This window comes from Eimeria necatrix, genomic scaffold (assembly GCF_000499385.1).
Source record: "Eimeria necatrix Houghton genomic scaffold, Enh_scaff124, whole genome shotgun sequence".
Taxonomy (NCBI): domain Eukaryota; phylum Apicomplexa; class Conoidasida; order Eucoccidiorida; family Eimeriidae; genus Eimeria; species Eimeria necatrix.
Window position 1 is genome coordinate 16,695 of NW_013652012.1, and position 21,332 is coordinate 38,026.

Below are 21,332 nucleotides of genomic sequence, written 5' to 3' on the forward strand. Positions count from 1 at the left end.
AAAGAGGGACAGGAGCTGATCCTGAAGATCCACAACAAGAGAGAGAGTTCGCGGGGCCCCACAGCCGACAAGAGCCGCTCACGAGCTGCTGGCGGCCACCTTCAAAAGAGAAGGATAATAATAACAATAAGAGAAAACGGGAATTATGTTAGGCATTTTGCAAACTTAGGAGATGAGCTGGGGCTACCCCGCTACGGCTGGGCAATGTAAGAAAGAGCCAATGGGCTGGGGGCCTCCCGAGGCTCGAAGGCCCGCGCGACTGAGGCGAGGGTGACAACTTGCAAGAAAGAATGAGTAACACTTGCAAACTTTTTCAATATATGACAACTAATCGCAAGAAATAGAAAGTTGAGGCCACAAGAGCGCCGAAATGCTGTGGAGAACGAGCAAACAGGCACGATGCTGCAATTTCAGAGCTCGCAGGCGATCCCCACTTTGCAAGCCTAAGTGAACAAAAACAGTGAAAAATCAGCAACGCCGTTAAGCACTCTTTCTCATCAGTTCTTTAGTCAAAAGACAGTCATCGTTTTATCCAAGGGTTCAGTCCGGTTGTGCTTTACTTTGCTGCGGGTGATTCTTTTGAGACCCACGGCGGAGTGGTATTCGATCATCCTCGGTCTTGCTGCGCCACGTAGACAGTAAATGCGAACCAAAATGATATACAGCGCATTTCAACTCAAGGCGGCAGCTCAACCAAAGGTGTTTCGCAGGAACTGGCCGCAGTTCCTTGAATTTGTCGAGGAGCTAGGCGTTTGGCTTTTGGCAGCTCGCTGTTGTCAACTTAGCAGGGAAAGCCACTGCAAATAAGCCGCCATTAAAGTAATTGTCGAGTGAAACTAGTGAGATAAAACCTTTAGGAACACTGGGACACGAGGCAGGGCTCTGACGCCCTCGATCTTGGGGTGTATACGCAGTTCCGTGACCACCACAGGTGTGCAGGATTAGGTAAAAAGGGGTTACGAATTAGGAAACCCTTTAAAAGGAACTTACCATGAAAAACATATTTGAAAGCATCTGAAAATGCAGCGGCATTTAGCCACTGTTGCTGGACTCGTCACCTTCCTTGCTTTTCTTTTCTGTGTTTTGCGTGTTGAAGGGCTGCGGGCGGTACGGAACCAAGCAGTTAAAACTAACGCCATGCGTTTTATTTTCTTTGCAGCAATCCTGGCCGATAAAATTTCGGCAGAATGCCCAAACTCTACCTTCCATTGAGGTGAAGCTTTCTCCGCCGGATGATGTGAGTTCATGCTTGTATTCCGCCTTGATAGTTTGTTACCATTCCCGTGTACACCACGATCGTAGCCACTTCCTCAAGTGACGGCAGAAGTGCTCCTTTTGGAGCGATCCCGCTTGGAGCTGGAGGAGGTGAGATTGATTAGCACTGTTTCTCTCTAATGCTTTTTATGCGAGCAAACTGCACGGGACTGACCCCAGGGGTTGATGGCGAAGCTGGAAGATGAGTATAATGTGCAGCTGGACAATGCTCAGAAGCAAATTGCTTCAGCAGTAGAGCGGGTGGGCATGATTGAAGCCATTTTTTCCCCTCGATTTACTGACATGTGCGCAGGCAATGAGCACGTTCAACAATCCAGCCATTTTGCAAGGCGCAATAAAAGGAGCCATGCTGCCTCGCACTGGGTCAGCAGGCGGAGGCGAGACTGAGGCTAGATTTCAAGAGCAAGACAGGTCGGCAAATTATTTTTTTTGAACTTTCGAAATCAGGTGAAGACAGAACGAAGCAGCAGCGAGGCCACTGCAAGGCACTCACCCCTCCCAGCCATCGAAAATGGAGCGATTCGGCAATTCACTTCTTTTTTGCAAACTGGAGAAACAGTGGAGTCCAAAAGTGCAATTGTTGGCGACATAATGGCTGCTGCTCTCGCGCCTCCTCCCGCAGTGAAGCTGCAAGTGCGTAGAGCTGAATGTTTGTTGAACTCAGCAGAACAAAACCTTTCATTACTCAGCTGACGGAAGTCAAAGAACCAGACCCTCAAATTAAAGAGAAAATGGTAGGCAAAGACTTATTTGAGCTTCAGTGGGTTTGTGGCTGAGCAGCAGCAGGACGAGATCGAGCAGCTCCGCGCCGACGAGGAGTCGAAAGTTCGTGACTTTTTTCTTTTCTCCATTTCCGAATTCTTCGCCAGATTTCAATAAATCCGCAGATGTTTGATCAAGCCATGGCGGAGTTCGGCCAGCTGACGCAAATCACAGTCGCCGGTGAGAAGGCGCATTCGGGCGAGTTGTGCAAGTCGAGTTGCATGCATCTCCAGAGCTCGAGACAAACATTCAAATCCAGATGAACCCCTTCCTTGTCGACAAAGCGGTAAGCCAGCAGAACACAAGGGAAAATGGCAAAGCGGGGGTCAGCGCGAGACTTCAGGCTGTTTCTCAAGCAATGAAACGCGCTTCAGTTTCGGCAACGCCTGGATCCTACTCGCCGATCCCTCTAGCATTCCAACAGATCGAAGAAAACCCTCAGGCCTCCCCGCCTCCAGTGAGTCCTCCGAAAAGGAAATCCCGTTACTATGGGTTTCTATGAGTTTCGGATCGTGCGCACAGACACCGCTGATGACCTCTTTCTTGCAACTCAGCAGCTCGGAATCTGCTGCTCAGCGTAAGACTCACCTCTCCTTTGACTAGAAATGCAAGTATTCGTATCTTATGAATCTCATGCAGAGGCCAAGTTTGGCCTAGCAGCGGAAAAGCAGCTCAACGTTAAGATTGCTCAGTCTGAAAAACCGTATGCACACTGCATGCAGCATGTTCCAACGCACACTGCCAACCTCATTTTGCCTGCAACTTCAACAGGTACCCAACAATTGACGAGATCGTCAGTGAAATGCAAAAAAAAAGAGACGCAACGGAGCGCCTGGTTGGTTGACTGCAAATTTCTGCTGTCCGTTCAAAACGCCAGCTCGCACGTTTTCAGGAGCGGATGAAGATACTGCAACTGCAGCTCAAGCTGCTGCGGGTACGTGTTGCTGCTTCCACAGAGTAGCGTGTCCCAGCCCCAGCTGCCTTTGCTGCAGGCCGAAGGCGAGATGATTAAGGAGGCGCTACACGCCAACGTCGCGCGGATTCTCGCGCAATATGCACCCGCCAGTACGTATCCTTTTTTTCTGAATTGCGGTTTTGCCACTCCTCACTTCTGTTCCCCCTTCTTATCTACTGCAGTTGAAGCCATTAAGGCAGAGACAGCAGTGCGGGCCTTGGCTTAAATCTGCAGGGGGTTGGGTGGCGTCGAGGTGCCGGGAGGATGCGGGAAGAGCTGGTGCTTACACCCACTTCAATACATCTTTAATCAATATGTTCCAAACCACCTCAATGAGCACTTCTATGCAAATTAAGTATATCACGATCCACTCCAGCTTGTACCCGTGCTGCGGCAGAGCAAAAACAAAGACATGAAACTTCACCGTACTTTGTTCACTAACATCCCGTCAAGCGGCGCTCTTGATCTGCTATTCTTTTGCTGCTGCTGCTGCCACTGGATCTCCCGCATTTTTGCGCTGGCGTACTTGAATGGTCAACTCATTGTTCAGCATATCGTATAGATCCTTAATAATGTCAAGCCTAAACAGGCCACAGCGGACATCCGCACCCTGTTCTACTTAGAAGTATATACAGCTAGAAAACAAATACGAGAACGCAAAGAAGTGTGACCAAACACAGAAGACCAGACAAGATAGAAAGGAGAAAGGAGAGAGATACAGACGACAGAAACCCCGCGTGCAGTATGTACCTCTGATTCAGAATCTCAACTCGTTTTGGTATCTCTAAGTAACGCCTGCAGTGATCATAGTGGTCAGCAAAGTCATCGTTGTCCCAGAATATGTCTGAGGCAGAACACTCAACATATTGCATGAACACTTAATATTGCATCCACGCACATGCATATTCATACGCTCATATTCTGCATGAGTAAACTGCCCGCTGCTTCCGCTTGTACTACTCTTGCTCTTATTTTTGCATTTTTGTTGTTCCTGCGCATTTAGGTGTGCTCGTCTGCATGTGCTACTTGAGTTGTGCGCTTGTCCATAGAGAAGCGCCGCTGGCACTGCCTCGACAGCAATTGGCTGTTGCTACGGCTGGAGCTGTGCTGCTGCTGCTGTATCCTTGCACCTGGCGTGTCCAGAATATCCGTGTGAAGATTTATGTAGAATCGATTGACGAACAATTCCCCAATACGACGCCCTATATCCTCACGGGTTGACTGAATATTGCCAGTACGCGCCAGGCTCTCTGCAGCAACATGAACAGCAGTGGTGAGGGCGGCAATAGCAGCAGCATAGTTGACTGAGAAAGGCGAGAAGTGGCTGGCAAAGTAACAGCGGCACTACTTCGTACCGGGTATCATTTTGGTACGTTCGATATCGGCGTCCACCAACGTCTCAAAGAAGGCTAGCTTTACACTCTTCGGGGAAAAAATGCGCAAGCAAATGTTACGTTTCGAATTATTTGCTGTCGCTTTGGTCCTCTTCTTTCACATTTTCCCTCTTTGTGTGCCCGCTTGTCTGTACTTCGGTTGCTGCGTCGTCTCGGCTTCTGTCTGCGTGCCTCTGCTGTTCCTTCTTTCCTATGATTATGATTTAGGTCCAAGACTCTCGACTACAAGTTTAGTGCGCACCTGTGCGAATGCGTAGGAGTAGGCTAAACATTCAAACACGTTCGTGGTGACAAGGTGGATGTTGTCTCCCTTTATTGTTGCTCTGTCGCTCCACACATACGTCATTGTGTCATCTTCTTTGTTTGCGCCCAACGGCTCTTTGAGGTAAGGCTGCATGAAGGCCACTAACGCCTGCATGCAAGCAGACACTTAAAGCCTGCATATCTTGTTCAAGTTTTGAATGCATATTTTCCAAAAGCACACCCACACACATAATAGGCATGAAAGCATGCTTGTAATATCGTATATACAGGTACCAAACAAGTACGTGAGCAAGTGTATATGCAAATAGGCGAATATTGCTCGTATGTTTCCAAGCATGCACCTAATACGCAGTAGAAAAATGTACATTCAGTAAAAGCCCCACGTTTAACGGAACGTCGGACTGAAGCAAACCGGAAAACGCACAGGCGCTACAAATGCGAATACTTTGGCAAATGATGAAAATGCGATGCATGCCTTCCAAATATACAAAAAATCACTGTACGTGGAGAAAGTATAAGGACCCCCCTGTACGACGCTTCGATCTGTGGAGCAATGATTTTGTCAAAACGAAAGATGGAACAGACGAATGGGACGCAAATGCCAAAACATCAGTGCACGGAGAGAGCTAATGAGCAGAGATAGGCCTTACCTTCTGCTCCTCTACATCTATATCCCATGCAACGATGCAGCCTAGAATCAGACGAACAAGTAGACAGGCAGGGGCGAGGTCACAAATCAGCTTGCTGCTGCTTCCAGCACGGCACCTTGCTGTCTCTGTAGCCACCTTGGCTGCTGCTTTTGCCGCTGCTGCTGACGTGGGTTACTTCTGCTGCATATTTATCATACCGAATCTAAAGACAAAGACAGTCTTTCTCTTTACGAAGCATTTGCAGAAGAGAACTTCGCTGTACGTGTTCTCCACCCTGCACCCAGCACCAAGCGAACCAAGCATTTGCGGCGTTTATGCAATAGTAATGGCTTGAAAGTAAACCTGGATGTGCTTCGTGTTAGCAAAGCAATAGCGATATGAGAAGCCAGTGCAACGAGAACCTCAAGAGAACGCTAGAGGGGTCCCAAGAGTATCGTGAAGCCCCTAAGGGGTCTCAAACGAACTTGAGAAACTTTGGGCGGATAATATCGGGCCTCTTCACGGCCTTTAAAATCTCCGTGAAGAGCTGAACAAGAAAACAAAAGAAATAAGGACAACTGGAAGAATGGGGAAAAGAGAGAACGGCGCAGACGAAGAGAATATGCGCATCTGCACATAAACTCCTTCCAATGTTTCCTCATTAGATGCATCCAAAAGAGTTTCTTGTATTTTATTCCCAACATATATGCTTCAAGTGCCAGAAAAATTATACAGAGAAAGCAAGGGCATGTTATGCTCTCAAGCATCTTGTACTCTGAAAGCCCTCTAAGGGTCCACATTTTAGGTGTAAGGGGATAAGGGTTTAGCGCCTCACGACTTCAGCGCCTATGCAGACAGCCCAGACACATCCTGCGGGCGTGGGTCGCTGCGGAAAAACAGAAGCAATGAAGAAGTCCGCAAGGATCCTCGAGCTTTAACCCTAAACTCTAGACCCCAGGATGAATTGATTGCAGCAGCGCCTCACGTCTGCTCTCTCCCTGATAGAAGCCTGAATGTCGGCTCTCTTCTTTGTGCTGCGTATGGGTTTGCGTTGCTGCGTCGGCTGCAGTCAAACGAAGCACACAAAGCCCTTGGTGTTGCACAATCCCAGCCAGCGCCTCCCTCTCAAGAGACCTCCTCGCGAACTCTACGCAGTCGTCGTTGTTTTCGACAGGTGGCGACAGACAAAACCAGGCAAAAGGACAAGAATTGGGACGCGGAGGACCCACCGCCATGGAGTGCTGCGCCGAAGAAAAGTCAGGGTCACTGTCTGGAGGGATGTCCACCTGAGTTTTTACGGAGACCTGGGGCGGCTCAGTTATTTGCTGATAGTGCCCTGAGGGCTCCATGTCTCTTAAGGGCTGCATTTTGGCTATGACCAAAGCCCTTAAACCTAAACTGTAGAACAGGAAATCCACACGGCGAACCGCGCCCGCGAAGGCCACAAGCCCCCGCTAGCCCGCCTCTCGACACTGAAAACAGGACTAGATGCGTTTAACAAAACGAAAGATGAAGGAATTTTAAAGGAAGAAACAGACGAAAACGGACAGGCCAGCAGCAGCAGCAGTTGCAGCAGCATGCAGCTAGACTGGGCCAGGGGTGTTGGGGGCCCCGCGTTGGGGGGCCCCACGTTCGTCGTGAGGGCCCCTAGCCTTCTGTTGCGAGCATTATCAAACGCGCTATCTAACTATTTATGAAAGCAATTAATCAAGTAGTAGCTTTGGTCATTTATTTCTTTCCTCCTGGCAGGCCCCAGATACAGACTCCCTTCGTCCACAGAGGGCCCCAGGCTGCCTCGGAGGCTCCTTCTGTGATCTTGGTGTTCACTGCCTGGCTCACAACGAGGGAGGTACGTGGTTAGCCCTAGCTGTGGGCTTGCAGCAGCCAAACCAGTTGCAGCGGGGGGCCCTACACCAAGCCCGAGATATGGGGGGCCCCCACGGGGCCCAGGCGTCAACAGCGCCTGGAGCCAAACAGAGCCAACTGCCCATGAGTGATCCCCAGGTAAGCATAAGCAGTGCAGTATCAGCATGCACTGAGGCAGTTTTATGGGCCTTTTGTGGGCCCGTTGTTGACATAGTCAGTTCCAATGAGGGTTACTGGCCATCACCGGGGCTCTCAAGGCGTTATGATAGACTCAGAGAGGGCTAAGCTGCAGCTGCAAAACCGCGGCCACAAGCCTCGCCGAGGTTTCTCCGTTTTATTGCACAGCTTCCCCCAGCTTTCTACATCGAGGGTTTAGGAATAACGAGTTAGTGCTGAAGCGTTGTGCTGCGCAGTCGCGTACGGCGAAGAGGTCACGTGGCACCATAAAACGGCAGAGGGCCTTAGAGCAGAAGGTGCAGGAGAGCGTTTCCGCTGTGAACTCGTTGCTCACAGAAACAGAAGGGTGAGACGTCCCGGTGCAGCAGCAGCAGCAGCAGCACGAGCGACAGCAGCAGCAGCTGGCGCAGCTACGCAGGCGCCCTATACTCTGCACCTTGAAACTTGTTCTTCGTTAGTGCATTTTTATGTATCTCTGCCCCTCTGAAAGCCTACGCCGTCTTTGTGGACTTGTCCGTTAGCCTCTGCTTTCTCTTGTCTCCTTATTTGTTGAATACAAACTCATATATTTGCTCATTTTCCCCTCTGCTGCCTTCAGCTTTCTTGAGGCCGAGGGATTAGAGAAGACGTATAAATTCACTCAGGCCGATATACTCGAAAATGTCAGCGAGGAAATAGGGAAGAAGGTAAGGCCAGGCGCTAGGCGCTAAACCCTAAACCCTAAACCCTGGATCCGACACTGTATTGTAGCTGTTGTGCGCAAGAGGTGCTGCAAACGTCAAACAGCCCTTCCTTGTCTACCTTTTAAGATTGTGTTTTCGTCTAAGCCTTGTTTGTCTCTTCCTGCGACTATCTTTTTTGCCTTCCCTTGATTCTGCATTCGGCTGCGTCCTTGCACGGCAGGCCTTTCTGCTGCTCGAATGTTTTGCCGATTGTCAATATATCCTCCCTTTCTTCTTTTCTTTAATTAGGCTGCGAGCTAGCTGAGAGCCCAAGTTAGCTAGCCAGTGACCCCTTCGCTAGCTAGCTAGCTGGCCTGCGTGTCTTTCTGTGTAGGCGTTTCGCCTTGGCTTGTCTTTCGGCCCCTACTTCGTTGACTACACGCGCGGCGGCCGTCACCTTCTGCTGGGGGGCCAAAAAGGGAATTTGGGTGTTTTGGATTGCCATGAAATGAAAACGATCTGCGAAGTTAATGTCAGACAGTTAACCCACGACAGGACTCTGTTTCTTTCCGTCTTGTTGTCGCTGTTGCCTTAGGGTTCTCCTTTTCGTACTGCTTCCTCTCAGCTTCTGCATGCGTCTTTGGCTCTGCTTTTGCCTTTCTCTGCGGGTTTTTCTTTGTGTAGTTGTATTTCTCGTTTGTGTGGCCTTTCTGTCTTTGTTCACTAGTCGCTGTGTCTTTTTCGCCCTTTGCGATTTCGTTTTCGTTTGGTTGCCGCTGTTCATTGCTCGTTTTATCTTTTCTAAATGTTTCGTTCCGCTCTTTCTATTCTTGTCACTCCCCATGGGCTCTGCTCTTTTGCGTATTACTTGTTCTTTTCGCGCTGTGCGTACTTCTCTTTTGCACATAGCTTCTTCGTGGCATTCTCTTTTTGCTTGGTTTCTGCCTCTTTGTTGTCTTTCTTCTTCTACGTTATAGTTTTTCCTGCCACGTTCCTGTATTAGCTCTCCTTTTATTTGATCGCCGTTGCGTTTTACATCTAGCTCTCCTTTCTGAAAGTGCCCTCCAGCGTTTTAGCTGCATTGGCTTCTCCCTGTCCTTTTTCTAGGTGAAGGAAACCGTACGGTCTGTCTGCTTTCTCCAGAATCACACACTCTGGGCCGCAGGTTAGCTTTCTGTCACACTTTTTCTCTTGCCTTCTCACTTGAATTTCTTCGCTGTTTTACACATTGTTTTGCGAACTTCGGCTTTTGCAGTATACTTTTCGTAATAGTCTTTCCTGTCTATGTCCTGTCGTTCTTGCGTAATGTGGAATGCTCACGGCCGTCTGTTTTGTAGTGCATATACAATATATATCTGCATGCAAGCATACGTTTGTCCTTAATTACACTTCTGGTTACTATTTAATCGTGGTAGGTGACCTCAGGAAGTTTCTCGCTTGTATGTATCACGAAGACGCGCTTACACGCGCCTTTATTTCAAAATGAAGCCATGGCTTAGGCTTGAGGATGGCTCGTGAAGTGTATACGGTTTAGGGTTCACGGACATGTTTGTGAAGTTCGGTGCTTGATGCGCAGCTCAGAAGAAGTACGTCTACATCTACGACAACCAGGGCATCGAAGTTCATTGCCTTAGAGACCTCATGGTAAGCTCTCTAAAACCGTTTGCGCAGGATAAAGTATCTAATCAACTGGTTAAATAGCAATTCAGATATTTGAGCAGCTTGAATATACCATGAATGGCATGCAGAGCCTTCTGCAAAGATGCATCGACAGACAACTTGCTTTGAACATAGCTCAACATCTGATCCGCTAGCTGTCTAGTCAGCTAACGAGCCCGCTAGCAGGGTAGATTGTGCGAGGTTAGTGTCCCGCTAAAAGATAGGGACTGGGTTCAACGAGGCTGCGGCAAGTAAAAATTAGTCACAGAGGAACGCGAGCACAAGCACACACACAGCTGCAGATGAGAGCCATATCCAGTCCCGGTGTCGGCAGCATTTGTATGCATGCGTTTCAGCTGACTTATTCTTTATCATTTCTACCTTACCATTACCTCATGGTCTCCATAGGAGAATTCGGTGAACTAAAGTAAGACCTAATGAGGTCTTTAGGCGCATGCTGCAAGCGTGCGATCGCAAGCTCAGAACCCTGGGAGTGCATGCAAGCGCCTTCATACAGCATGTGCATGCATAAAGAAAGCTCTATGAGTGCAACTACGTAAATGTTAGTGAAGCGCAGCACTAGCATTCATTCGAGCTCACACAACTCAATAATGCATTTAACCGCATGCATGAGACTGCGTGTGGACAATTGCTGTCACGCGGTGGCGCCTTGTCCTTCAGTTATTACGACATATCGACGGGCCAAATTGCTGCAAAACACAGGACCAAGAGGGGGCCCTGCGGGGTGATGGCCCCAAATCCTACGAACGCAGTGATGCATCTCGGACACACGAAAGGCACCGTCACTCTTTGGACACCAAACCTCGGCAAGGTGACTTCTCCAGTCCCTTAAGTCCAAATTTGCGAACCTTTGTCATAGGCTTTTGGTCGAAGCAAACAGGGGACTGGCACCTCAGGGAATGGGATTTATACACTGTGTCCAGGACGCGAGTGCTTTTTGACTGCTTTACGTACCTCTTGAACCGTGAGCTTCGATTACTCTTTTGGGTTTAGGGTTCAGGGATGCAGGTTTCGGTGTGCTCTGCTTCAGCCGGCGGTGGACATGTTGTGCCACAAAGGAAAAGTCACTGCGCTTGCAGCGCAAGATCAATACATGGTTACTGCTGGTGAGTTTTGCCTAGGGAGTATGTTTTGGGGTTTACGGTACACTATTTTGACGAGCTACAGCGACAGACTGTAGGGAGTCGAGTGGCTCATGATGGGCTCTGATGCCAGGGGGCGTATGTAGATAAACCGAATGCCAACTTTGTGCCTCCTACACTCTGTTTTGAGCTTTAAACCCAGTAAACGCTGCGTCCCCAGTATGGGTGGCTGAGGCCTATTTTGCAGCTGACATAAAACCCTCAACTGTGCAGGCGCAGTGCTTGCGTTTCATTGTATGGGATTCATGTACCGGGGTTGAGGATTTGTGTAACGCTTTTCCTGAATTGCGGAGTGTGGTATCTTGGGTTATATTTTAGATTTTACGACTCGCATTCTGCAATTTGGGCTATATGTACAGGTGTGGACGGGAAGTGGAAACTGTGGGACCTGCGCAAATACGAGGCCGTGCAGTCGTTTAATTATTTCGGTTCCCCGCCCTCGTGTGTTTCAATAAGCCAGACAGGGTTGGTAGGATTAGGCTTCGGATCACATGTGCAAATATGGAAAGATGTATTAACTCAGCAAAGGGCTACATTGTACTTGACGCACGAAATGCCAGGGGAGGTGAGATAAGAAGAGATGCATCAAAGACAGGAGCGTAGAAGCAGCCCAACATATATAAAAGGGCAAAACGTAGAGAGGCAGAGATGGAGTGCTACTTAGGCTAAAGCGGAGGCAGAAAAAAAATGCTTAAATGACACGGACGTAGTGATGACAAGAGAGGTGGCGACCCTAAGGGCAAGACATAGACGAAGGGAACAAGACAATCAAAACGGAGGCAGAGAAACAGCGCTTAGATAGGAGGACGTGAATACGGCCTAGAAGCTGGTGCACAGATAAAATGACACCACGGAGGTAGCCGAACGAGTGTATTCAAACTCACCAACACGAAAAACACATTCAAACGTACAAGACAAAAGCAGAAGCATATGCAGGATTTAATTTCACACAATTTCACTGAGTAGCCCTTCTGTTTGCAATTGTCACTCTTCAGAGTCGATTGTTTTTCGTTGCTCTAGTTGGAATAATCCGTTCACCATCTGTTTTCCTGTTATTCCTTGGATAGCGAGAAAGTTCACACACAAAGCCCACATAATGTCTGTGCATTTGAATGTATTTTTAAGCGCTTTTGTGCTGTGCGTCTGCAGCAAGTGAGCTGCCTTGCCTTCAGACCCTTCGAAGACGTCTGCGCCTACGGGTCCACAGGTGCAGTAGGAACCCTGCTCGTGCCTGGTGCCGGCTTGGCCAACTACGACTCAAGAGACGCAAATCCTTACGAAACCAAGAAGGTAGGGTGTACTTTTGTGCGGTTCTCCAGCATTGAATAGAGTTAGCTCCAGTTGCGCTTTATAAGGATTTACTTTAGTGGTTTAGCTAAAGGTCACATGCAGATAAAATGCGTGTAGAAATTCTCCCACTATATGAACAGGCAACACAGGCCATCTCCTGCTTGCTGTGGTTTCGCTGTTGCTAACTTTGTCGGTCTGTCTGCTGGCTTCTCTGTTGCTGTTGCTGCTGCAGCAAAGGCAGGAACGTGAGATCCACTCTTTGCTGGAAAAGATACCTGCGGATATGATTTCGCTGGACACAACGCCGATAGGGACATACGACAAGAAACGCAAGGCTGCCCCAGTGCTGCCGCCCGAACCCAATAAAGGTACACAGGCGCTTCATAGCTGGGGCAGATCTCGAACGAAAAGCCACTTAGCATCCACCTGCATTCGCGTAGATGTTTTCTATTCCATTGATACAGACGTTATGCTGGCATTTGCGTCTACATGGCCCATAAAGTTTCTCAACAGGGTGTGTTGTTGCGAGGAAGCAGGCTTGCCTGAAAATAAATGCGCTGCGCCAGTAAAAGCACGGTTGTTTGTTCTTGTGTAGACGCTAAGAAACCAAAGAAACAGAAAAAGAAGCAGAGAGGAAGGGACGCAGCTGAGAAGAGAAGCCGGGTATGTGCCTGTGCCGCTCTTTTCTCAACAGCTTGTACTGGACACCGGATCAACTTCATCCTACTATTATTCATCGCCTCCATTGTTCCCTCTTCTTTGTATGCGTTATTTTTCGTCTCTCTTTTCCGTCTGCTTTTATGGGATGTGTCTCTTGCATATGCTCCTCGTCCTTTCTTTTGCCTCATTTTTTCGTATTCTGTGTCTCGTTCCACATTGTCTGTTTCTTCCCCCCTCCTTCTATGTCACTCCGATGCCCTTTTGACTGCCTCTGTCACTTTCTTTCTTTAAGTCTATTTGTGCCTGTTTTGTCTACATTTGTCTCCCTCCTTCTCCTGATTTTATCTTCGTTAAGTGGTCTCTTCCTTTTAAACTTTTATCGTTTGGCAAAAAGTGCGTGGAAGCAGCAAATGAAGAAAGGAAGTTAACGAATTTGTGTCGGGTCAATCCGCTCGCTTACTTCTGTACAGAAAAACGAACGCGAGCACCTCATACACAGAAGGCAGCAAACAGCTCTGCGGCTTTCAGCGGCAAGAAACAACAAGAATGACAAGAGCGAGAAAAGGAAGGAAACAATTACAGGGGCCCTTGCTCGGTAAGGGACCATTCACTATCTCAATTCTTTTCTGCTGTGCTTATTTTATCTTGTTTCGTTGCGTGCCCCTGTTTCCTTTTGCGTTTCCCTCTTGCAGATTCATGTACTCCTGTGCTTCTCTTCTTCTTCTCTGTCTTTTTCTTTTTTATTCCACTTTATAAGTGCACTCGTTTCGAAGCACAGCTGTTATCAGAGTGACAAAAGCAAGGTGGTGATTTCTTGTATTCTCTGTTCTCCGTTTTTTGCGCGCTTTTCTCATATTTCTCCCCATTTTATGGCATTGTATCGCCGTGGAATTGTTTCTTCGTGAATTATTTTGTTTGATTTTTCCTGCTTCGTTTGCCGGCTTTCAGTTTTGTCAAGAAATGAATTCACTGCGACTCCAATCGGGAGTCCTCGCGACATCCCCTTACGCAGAAGCGCACCTGCTCCTCCACAGGTCTTGCAACAGAAGCAGGTAGAAACGCGATTGCCTTGGTGGCTAGGTAGCACTTGGCTACCGCTGTGTAACATCGCTCGATGGCTAGACGTATCGGTGACTAGCATGCTGGCTAGCCAGACCTTCTTGGTGGCCAGCGGAAGTTTCTGTCCCATACAGTGGCTGCTTTATTTTGGTAGCTAGCTGCGTAGCTGGCTAGGTGGCAGCCTAGCAGCAAATTCACGGGGCACAGCTGCCAGTCGCAAGACAATTGAGCCGTCGGTGCGGGTAACCTGCCCGCCAGTGCAGGCAACGCAGCTGCGTGAGGAAGAGATGGGAGAGGAACCCCGCAAGTGAATACGCAGAAAACGGTCTTGTCTGCAATAATTTGTTCCATTGTCTTCTAGGAGTGTCTCTCTGCTTGTCTACACATCGCGTTACTGCTGGTCGCCAGATCATGTTGCTTGGATGGCCATATTCGTATTCTAATGGAACAGGCAACCCCTAAGCAACTAGTTAGCTAGCCAACACCTTGTCTGTACAGCTACCCAGTACTCGGCACCCAGTTCGCTCGTTCCTAGTGCGGCTTGATTGTACTAAAGGAAAAAATCAAATGGAGCTAACAGAGGCCGCTATTTAAAATAAGAACAATTAAAAAGGGATGAGATTGTCCGCCACAACGGCAACACTCAAGGTGCCCCGGAAGGCGAAGAGGAATGGAACTTCAAATATCCAGGTAGGTAGATGGCTGACGATTTTTTCAGCCAACTAACTAGTTCAGTAGCCAGCTGGCTAGTTCGCTAGCTTGATAGTTTATTAATCAGTCCGCTAGCTGACTAGCTAGCTAGGAGTCGAAGAAAGGGCTCGACTGGTCGCTATCGGTCCCTGCGGGGCTTGGGGACTGCTCGCTAAGCGCCGCTCCCCCAAATGGCAGCACGAGCGGGGACTGCTGCAGCGGCATCCTGAGGGACTGCTGCTGCCTCTTTTTTTGCTGCCGCTGCTGCTTCTGCTCCTCAACAGCTGAGGCTGCTCTCTTGGAAGGCGTCGACGAAACCTGCCAATAAAACCCAACGAAGACGGAGCAACCGCCACTGTACTCATGAATGCCCACCTTAATCCTGAACTGCAAAGAGTAAATCCTAACGTTGCAATATACTCACCTGCTCGTAGGCCTCCAAGACGAGGGCCACGAGGAGGTTCAGAAGAATAGTGTCCGTCAGAATATAAAACGACACAAAGTATAAACTGCACTTCAGCACCGATGTGTGTTTCACTAAGGCCTGCATACACGAAGCGTCAATCCGAAACTCCAACGGGCATACGTTGTGCCACTCGTATAGCTGACTATGGCAGAGAAGATCATATCGCCTGGGGTATGCTCCTTGCGCTGCAGATATGGCCGCAGTTGCAGCAGCTCCTGCAACTGCGCTGGCTGCCCTTGTTCACTTTACCTTAAGGGAGTCGTCCCAGCCATTAACAGTCAAAAGAAATAGGGTCACTAAGGAGGAGAACAGGTCATTGAAATTCAATAACCCCAAGTCCATGGGGTCACCCTCAGCCTCGGGTCCTGTGGCGTTCCCTGCTTGCCCCCCTTGCAGCTCGCATTCTATGAGACCTCTAAAAAGCTCCATGCCAACCGTGGCGTAAGCGTAGAACAACAGCAGCAAAACCTGAACAACGGTCTTCAAGCGCCGTACCGCCCGCAGCAAACGCGTCACCTGCGCACACGTCTCGACACTTGCAGTACTACCCTGCACGCCCACTGCAGCTCTCTTTTGCAGCTGCTGTTGAAGCCCCCACCCCCAGCAAAGGCAGCTGCGAAAGCAACAACAACTGCAGAGGCAGCAGCAGCAGCAACCGTATCCGTGGCGAAACTGCAGCAGAAGAAGCAGCAGCAGCAGCGAAAGGAAGAATGCACAGTATTCTGTATATGGCATGGTAACCAGAATTACCACTAATGGGGCCCACACCATCAGCATCACCAGCTGCAACGGCATCAACAGCGGTAGCAACGGCGTCTGACCATATTTTTGAGAGGCTGAATCCTAAAGCCTATGCGGAGCCCTCTAAGGACTCTGGCGAAAGCAACGCCGCGCGATAGGTCGTCGACGAGACCCTCGGAAGCGTCCGAAGACAGAGAGGGCGCAGCTCCAGCTAGCAAGCATGCAAGCTCCACCAGCAGGTGTACAGATACCCCACACAGGTCAAATCTACGGCGCATTCATCAAACAATGCAATATTTAAAAGAACACTTCATGAGAGAGTGCAGCGGAGATCAGTGCGGCCGTGGCGAAATCGTCGTACCCGCACATGGGCATGTAAGTGCACACTCATGCGTGGAAGTGCAGGCGTCTTCATAAGACATGTATATATATATAATGTATATTTTCACGCAGGCATGCATACTTAAACGCCTACTTCATCATGCTAGTATGTGCGAAGACAGACACATATGAAAAAATTCATATATTAAGCATCCAAACCGTACAGCAAACCGTACAGCTTCTAGTCTGGTGCACCTCCACAGCCACGCTCAAGAAGCTGCTAGCCGCTTCTGCATGCAGTGCTGTGACACTTGCTCCAACAAGGCAAAACGACCAGAAACAGCAGCTGGAGCCCCAGTGGTCGCCTGCAACCTAAGGTCTCACTTGGCAACTGTGCTGAGGCGCCAGGGGCCCCTGTGTCTAAGTTCTATGGCCAGGAGTGTTCCCGCAGAAACAATGTAAATGGCACTTAGCAGCAGCTGCAGCCAGTAGCTCCGAGCATGGCAGAGGAAACAGGAAGTCGGCATCCCATCGGCAGCCTCCTCCACAAGTGGCTCTCCTGTGAGGGTCGAGGCTGTCAGTATAAACTTTCGGGTCTGTTCAGCATAGAAGTACAGTGCAAAAGACTATAGGCATAACGAACAACGGACAAAGTAATCGGACAATACTGAAAAATACAAACAGGGAAAGATTGTAGCTCCTCTATCTCCGTCGTGCCTGTATTTTTCTGAGCCTCATCGTCTCTTTTCTGCCTATCGCGTCAAGTATTGTTGTGTCTCATCACTACCTCTCCTCCTCTCTTTTCCTCTATTTCAGTCTTCGTGTGTTTGTTTCCGTGTCTGTGTCTGTCCGCAGTGTGTCTGTCTTTTTGCATGCCTGCCCGACACTTGGGTGCTTGAACATGTTTCCTTATATGCTTATTCATTTATTTTTGTATTATATGCCTTACTTGCAGAAATGTAACAACCATAGAAACAGCAACAGCAACGTCGGCAGCCAAATTGAGAACTGACAGAGAGGCCCCGGGCGACCGCCGCTTAGCGAACGCGTTTGCTGCTGCCGCAGCTTTCTCTTTTTCTGCAGTAGGCAGCAAGAATACATAGGAGACAAAGTGAATGCAGCAACTGGAAAAGGGCATGATGACAAAGAAAGAGTCATGTGAGTAAAGCAACACGCACGGTGGAAAAAGCAAGGGAAATCAAGCCGATGGAGTACACTGGAACAGCCGCTGGAAGCCGCCAATAAAAAGAAAAGAGACACAACAATGAACTAGAGGGATCTAAACCCTAAAGCTTCTCGTATTCTTAAAGCCCCACCTAGAGCGCAAAGCGCAGCTGGTAGCCTTGCAAATTCCGCAGCGGAGATCTCCTCTGTTATTGTTGCTGCTGCAGTGGGCCCCTCTGTGCCTGCTGCCGATTCTTGCAGCCACTGGAACGTGAAATGAGCCTCTGTCAGCACCTGGCGGTGGCGACGAACCCAGGCTGGGGACTTCGAGTCTGGAATCCGTATTCCCCAAGCCCTCAGCAGTGCGTCAGTCTGCTGCTGCTCTTCCTGAGCTGCTGCTGCCGCTGCTGTTGACGCTGCAGATGCCGACAGCGGAGACACTTGAAGCAGCAAACGCGAAGCCTCGCTGCTGGCGTCGTAATCCGATCCCCAGTCCTGGATACGACTCAGACCCGATCCCGATCCCGATCCCCAGTGTGGTATCCAATCTGCTTCTTCCCTGCCTTTGGGGCTGACAAGTGCAGCTGTACCAAGCCGCCTTTGCTCAATGCTGAAGCCGGCGACCTGTTCTTGTTGCTGCTGCTGCTGCAGCAACTGCTGCTGCTGCTGCAACAACAGGAGCATCTGAGTCTCCTCCCGCGTCAAGGGCAAGAAAGAAACTGCGGGCAGGGCCGATAGGGCCCCATAAAAGCAACGCCACTCGCGGGGGCCCACACGGCCGCCGCCAGCGTCTTGAAGGAGAGAAAAAGCAGCAAGAAGGTAGCGAACTCGCAAAGCGGAGAGTTCGGACTGGTCCTGAGGTGTACGTACACCACAATGTGCACAGCCAAGATAACTATGCAGCGCGCAAAACAGAATCTAAAGCTATATATAGGCAGAAAGGACCAGAAACACTAAGACATAGGAGGACAGCTATACAGGAGGGCAGAAAGTCACAAATGAAGAAGAGCGTAAGGGAGAACAGCAGAGAGGCAATGCACCGGCAAACTCAGACACGGAGGAGAAAAGAGAGAGGCGGTAAGGGAGACAGAAGACGAAAAACAGACCGCAGCAGCTTGATTTTATGCAGCTGCAGGAGCCACCGCAGCAGCGACAGCATGAGCTGCGGCAGCTGCAGCTGCTGCTACAGCGGCAGCAGCAACGCACAGAAGAACGGACAGATAAGAAAGTTCAAAACAGAAAGAGGCAATCATATTAAAGGAAAGCAGAGTGAAACAAAGACACAAACAGAAGTTCAAGAAAGAGACAGAAGCAAGAACACGGGAAAGCAAAGGGCAATAAGGACACTAGATAAAAATGGCCAACACAGGCACTGCAGGCGCACTGGTGTGCAGGGCTGGCAAAAAGAGAAAGCAACAGGATGCCAAACGCAAGCAAACAGAAAAGAAGCACAGAGAGGCTAATAAAACCAGCTAACCTTCTCTTCTTGTCTTCTAAAGGCGGAAAAAAAGGCAGCAGCGAAGAGACCCAGTAACAGAGCCGTTATCAGATAGAACGCCACTACAAACAGCACGGCCGCCTCATGCACTGTATAGCCGCATAATAAGACCTGAGACGACCCGCAGACGCATACGCTGCTGCAGCTGCTGCTGCTGTTTTCTTTGCTGCTGCTGCTGGTGAGAACGTTGCTGCTCAGATTCAGGGACTCTGGCGAATGCTGTGTGGGAATGAAGGTAACGGATAATACTTTTTTACAAACAGGCAGCAACGATCACGGCACTACAGAAGACAGACAAAAGAAGAGAAACGGCAGAGGTGACAGAAACCGACAAAAAGAGTTAGCCAGACAAGCAGCGGAAAGAACCAAACAAAGTCACACCGCCGGAAAAGAAAAAGGGAAGAGTTTGGTAGGCTGAAAGGCGCAGAGGAAAAGACGGAGAGCAAGGCCCGCAGAACTGATATGGACCCAAGGAGGTCCCCACACACACAAAAGGAAAAGGTCACCCCAAACAAAAACAAAAACTGGGGCAGCGACGAAGCAAAAACGGGAAAGAAAGTCAAAGAAAGGTAAAATATGAAACACAAATAGGCAAAAAAAGACAAAAGTGACAAAAAAAGAGTCCCAGCTAGTGACCGCCTGGGCGGAAACTGCCTCACTGTAGAGACCAACAACAGCAGCGAGTCATGCCTCCAAAAAAGAAAAAGAAAACAGGAACAAGACGAAGCGATAGACAGCGGGCAGTAGAGAGTGAGCAGCAAAGATCCAAGAGCCGCAACGCCGCAGCCAGAGGCAAATGGCAAAGAGCCAGAAGTAAAGAAAGAAAAAGAAAAAGAAAAAAATGGCCCCAGACTGACCTGCGGCAGCCGCACAGTGGTGACCACCAGCAGCAAAGAAACGCAGCCTCTTTGAAAGTTGTGAAACTGCTCGTGGCCATTTGTGCCTGCAAAAAGAATTACCCCCAGCCAGTCGAAGAGGGCCACCGAGAGAAACAAAGCCAGCACTATGCTCCAAACCTGCGCGGCACGAACAGCAGCAGCAGCAGCAGCAGCAGCAGCAGCAGCGAAATCTGAGAGCCACAAACAGTAAAGAAGACACAAAAGGCTCACAGGGTCAGCACAAAGGCCCCGCGTCAAAAGCAAAAGAAACCCAGCGCGAGTAGCAGAAGCAGCAGCAGCAGCAGCAACTGTTGCTGCTGCTGCAGCAACAGCAGCAGCAACGCAGGAACAGCACGAACAGCTGAGGAAACGTCTTAATGGAAAAGGCGAATTAAGAGAGCTCAAGACACAGGCGCAGAGAGCGTGACCAGAGCGGCTGCAGCAGCAGCAAGTTCAGCAGCAGCACGAGCAGCAGGAACCTTCTATGAGCAGCAGCAGCAGCAGCACGAGCAGCAGCAACGCAGAAACAACAGCAGACCTGAGGAAGCGTCTTGACGATTTTGAGCAGCAGCCTACGGACTGAGTGCTGCAGCCCAAGCAGCAGAAAAGGGCGCGCGAGGCGTGTGGCTCTCCAGGCCCCGCCAGCAGCAGCAGCAGCTGCTGCTGCTGCTGCTGGGGTATCCCCGAACAGCAGCAGGGCGTAGTCTGCTGCTGACACCACGCAGCAAGCCAGTGCTGCAGCAGGAACAGCAGCAGACCGCGAGCAGCCACGAGTCACTGCAGCAAGAAGGGAACAGTAGCCCAAGAAGAAGACACAAAGCAGCGAAATAAACCACAGAGCCTTCCACCCGCCAGCAGCTGACAAAGGAGAGAGCCACTTCACGAATGCCCAGTAGCGCTGGCTGAAGCTGCTGCTGCTGCTGCTGCTGCTGCTGCTGCTGTTGCTGCTGCCACTGGGCTTGCTGCTGCTGCTGCCACTGTTGTTGCTGCTGCTGCTGCCACTGTTGCTGCTGCTGCTGCTGCTGGGGAAAGGGACGAAGCACTCTCCGGAGGACGCGTCGCAGTAGGGCCTTTCCTTCAGCCGCCTGCTGCGGGAGGACCTCGCGGGCTGCTGCAGCAGCAGCTGGGCAGGGCCGAGATGCTGGTACTCCTGCTCCTGCTGCTGCTGCTGCTGCTGCAGTGCGATGGCATGTGAAGGATCTAAAAGAGCCTCAATGAGGGAGAGTGGGGCCTCTGAGGCGAAGTCGGCAGCCGTGTGGGCCTCTACCAGCTGGCGCTGCTGGTGCTGCTGTTGCTGCTGCAGCTGTTGCTGTTGCTGTTGCTGCCGCTGCTGTGATTGGTTCTGTTGCTGCTGCTGCTGGTGCTGCAGGTTGAACGTCTCAGGCGCAAAGAAAGGCAGCAGCAGATACAGCAGCAGCACCGCCGCCCTGTGTCTCCGCAGCCTCAGAGCCTCCCTGTACGCCCGCTGCCTCAGGGGGCCATTGAAGGCCCAAGGGGGCAGCCGCGGCTCCCCAGAGGCACCTGCAGCAGCCCGCACCCAGCAGGCTGCTGCCCCGCAGGCCACAGCCCCGCAGGAGAGGCCCTGCCTGTAGAGAGGGGGCCCCCCCATGGGTGGCCGCCCGGGGGGCCCCTCAGGCCCTGCAGAACTGAACCCAGGGGCCTCCCAGCGAAGACTAAAAGAGGGAGAAGGGCGGCTCTGTCGCGAGCAGCAGACACAGATAGAGATGCGGATAGAGACAAAGAAATAGAGGCACAAAGA

At 50.3% G+C, this 21,332-nt stretch overlaps 4 protein-coding genes across 4 annotated transcripts; 2 read left to right on the top strand and 2 right to left on the bottom strand.

Moving 5' to 3' along the window:
* Nucleotides 1-2,177: 2,177 nt before the first annotated feature.
* ENH_00008530 (hypothetical protein) lies at nt 2,178-2,998 on the top strand (the record flags this gene model as incomplete). The annotated part of the gene is given in 3 exon segments (XM_013578657.1): nt 2,178-2,297; nt 2,302-2,494; nt 2,994-2,998. Coding segments are annotated over 3 exon segments (318 nt in total).
* Nucleotides 2,999-3,275: 277 nt separating this feature from the next.
* On the bottom strand, nt 3,276-6,646 carry ENH_00008540 (uncharacterized ACR, YagE family COG1723 domain-containing protein, putative; the record flags this gene model as incomplete). The annotated part of the gene is made up of 11 exons (XM_013578658.1): nt 3,276-3,380; nt 3,519-3,573; nt 3,743-3,836; nt 4,123-4,242; nt 4,348-4,414; nt 4,628-4,798; nt 5,301-5,341; nt 5,498-5,574; nt 5,765-5,826; nt 6,265-6,342; nt 6,509-6,646. 11 exons carry the CDS (start codon nt 6,644-6,646, stop codon nt 3,276-3,278), a joined length of 1,008 nt encoding a protein of 335 aa, XP_013434112.1.
* Nucleotides 6,647-7,205: 559 nt separating this feature from the next.
* Nucleotides 7,206-13,720, top strand: ENH_00008550 (WD domain, G-beta repeat-containing protein, putative; the record flags this gene model as incomplete). The annotated part of the gene is made up of 15 exons (XM_013578659.1): nt 7,206-7,283; nt 7,559-7,668; nt 7,921-8,008; nt 8,379-8,516; nt 9,092-9,149; nt 9,561-9,628; nt 10,000-10,070; nt 10,325-10,475; nt 10,695-10,770; nt 11,166-11,371; nt 11,956-12,096; nt 12,329-12,464; nt 12,692-12,759; nt 13,227-13,351; nt 13,705-13,720. 15 exons carry the CDS (start codon nt 7,206-7,208, stop codon nt 13,718-13,720), a joined length of 1,530 nt encoding a protein of 509 aa, XP_013434113.1.
* Nucleotides 13,721-14,613: 893 nt separating this feature from the next.
* ENH_00008560 (cation channel family domain-containing protein, putative) lies at nt 14,614-21,182 on the bottom strand (the record flags this gene model as incomplete). Its single annotated transcript, XM_013578660.1, has 10 exons — nt 14,614-14,823; nt 14,930-15,049; nt 15,221-15,520; nt 15,793-15,979; nt 16,418-16,629; nt 16,983-17,110; nt 17,350-18,052; nt 18,675-18,806; nt 19,553-19,711; nt 20,112-21,182. The coding sequence occupies 10 exons, from the start codon at nt 21,180-21,182 to the stop codon at nt 14,614-14,616; spliced, it is 3,222 nt and encodes a 1,073-aa protein (XP_013434114.1).
* Nucleotides 21,183-21,332: the final 150 nt, after the last annotated feature.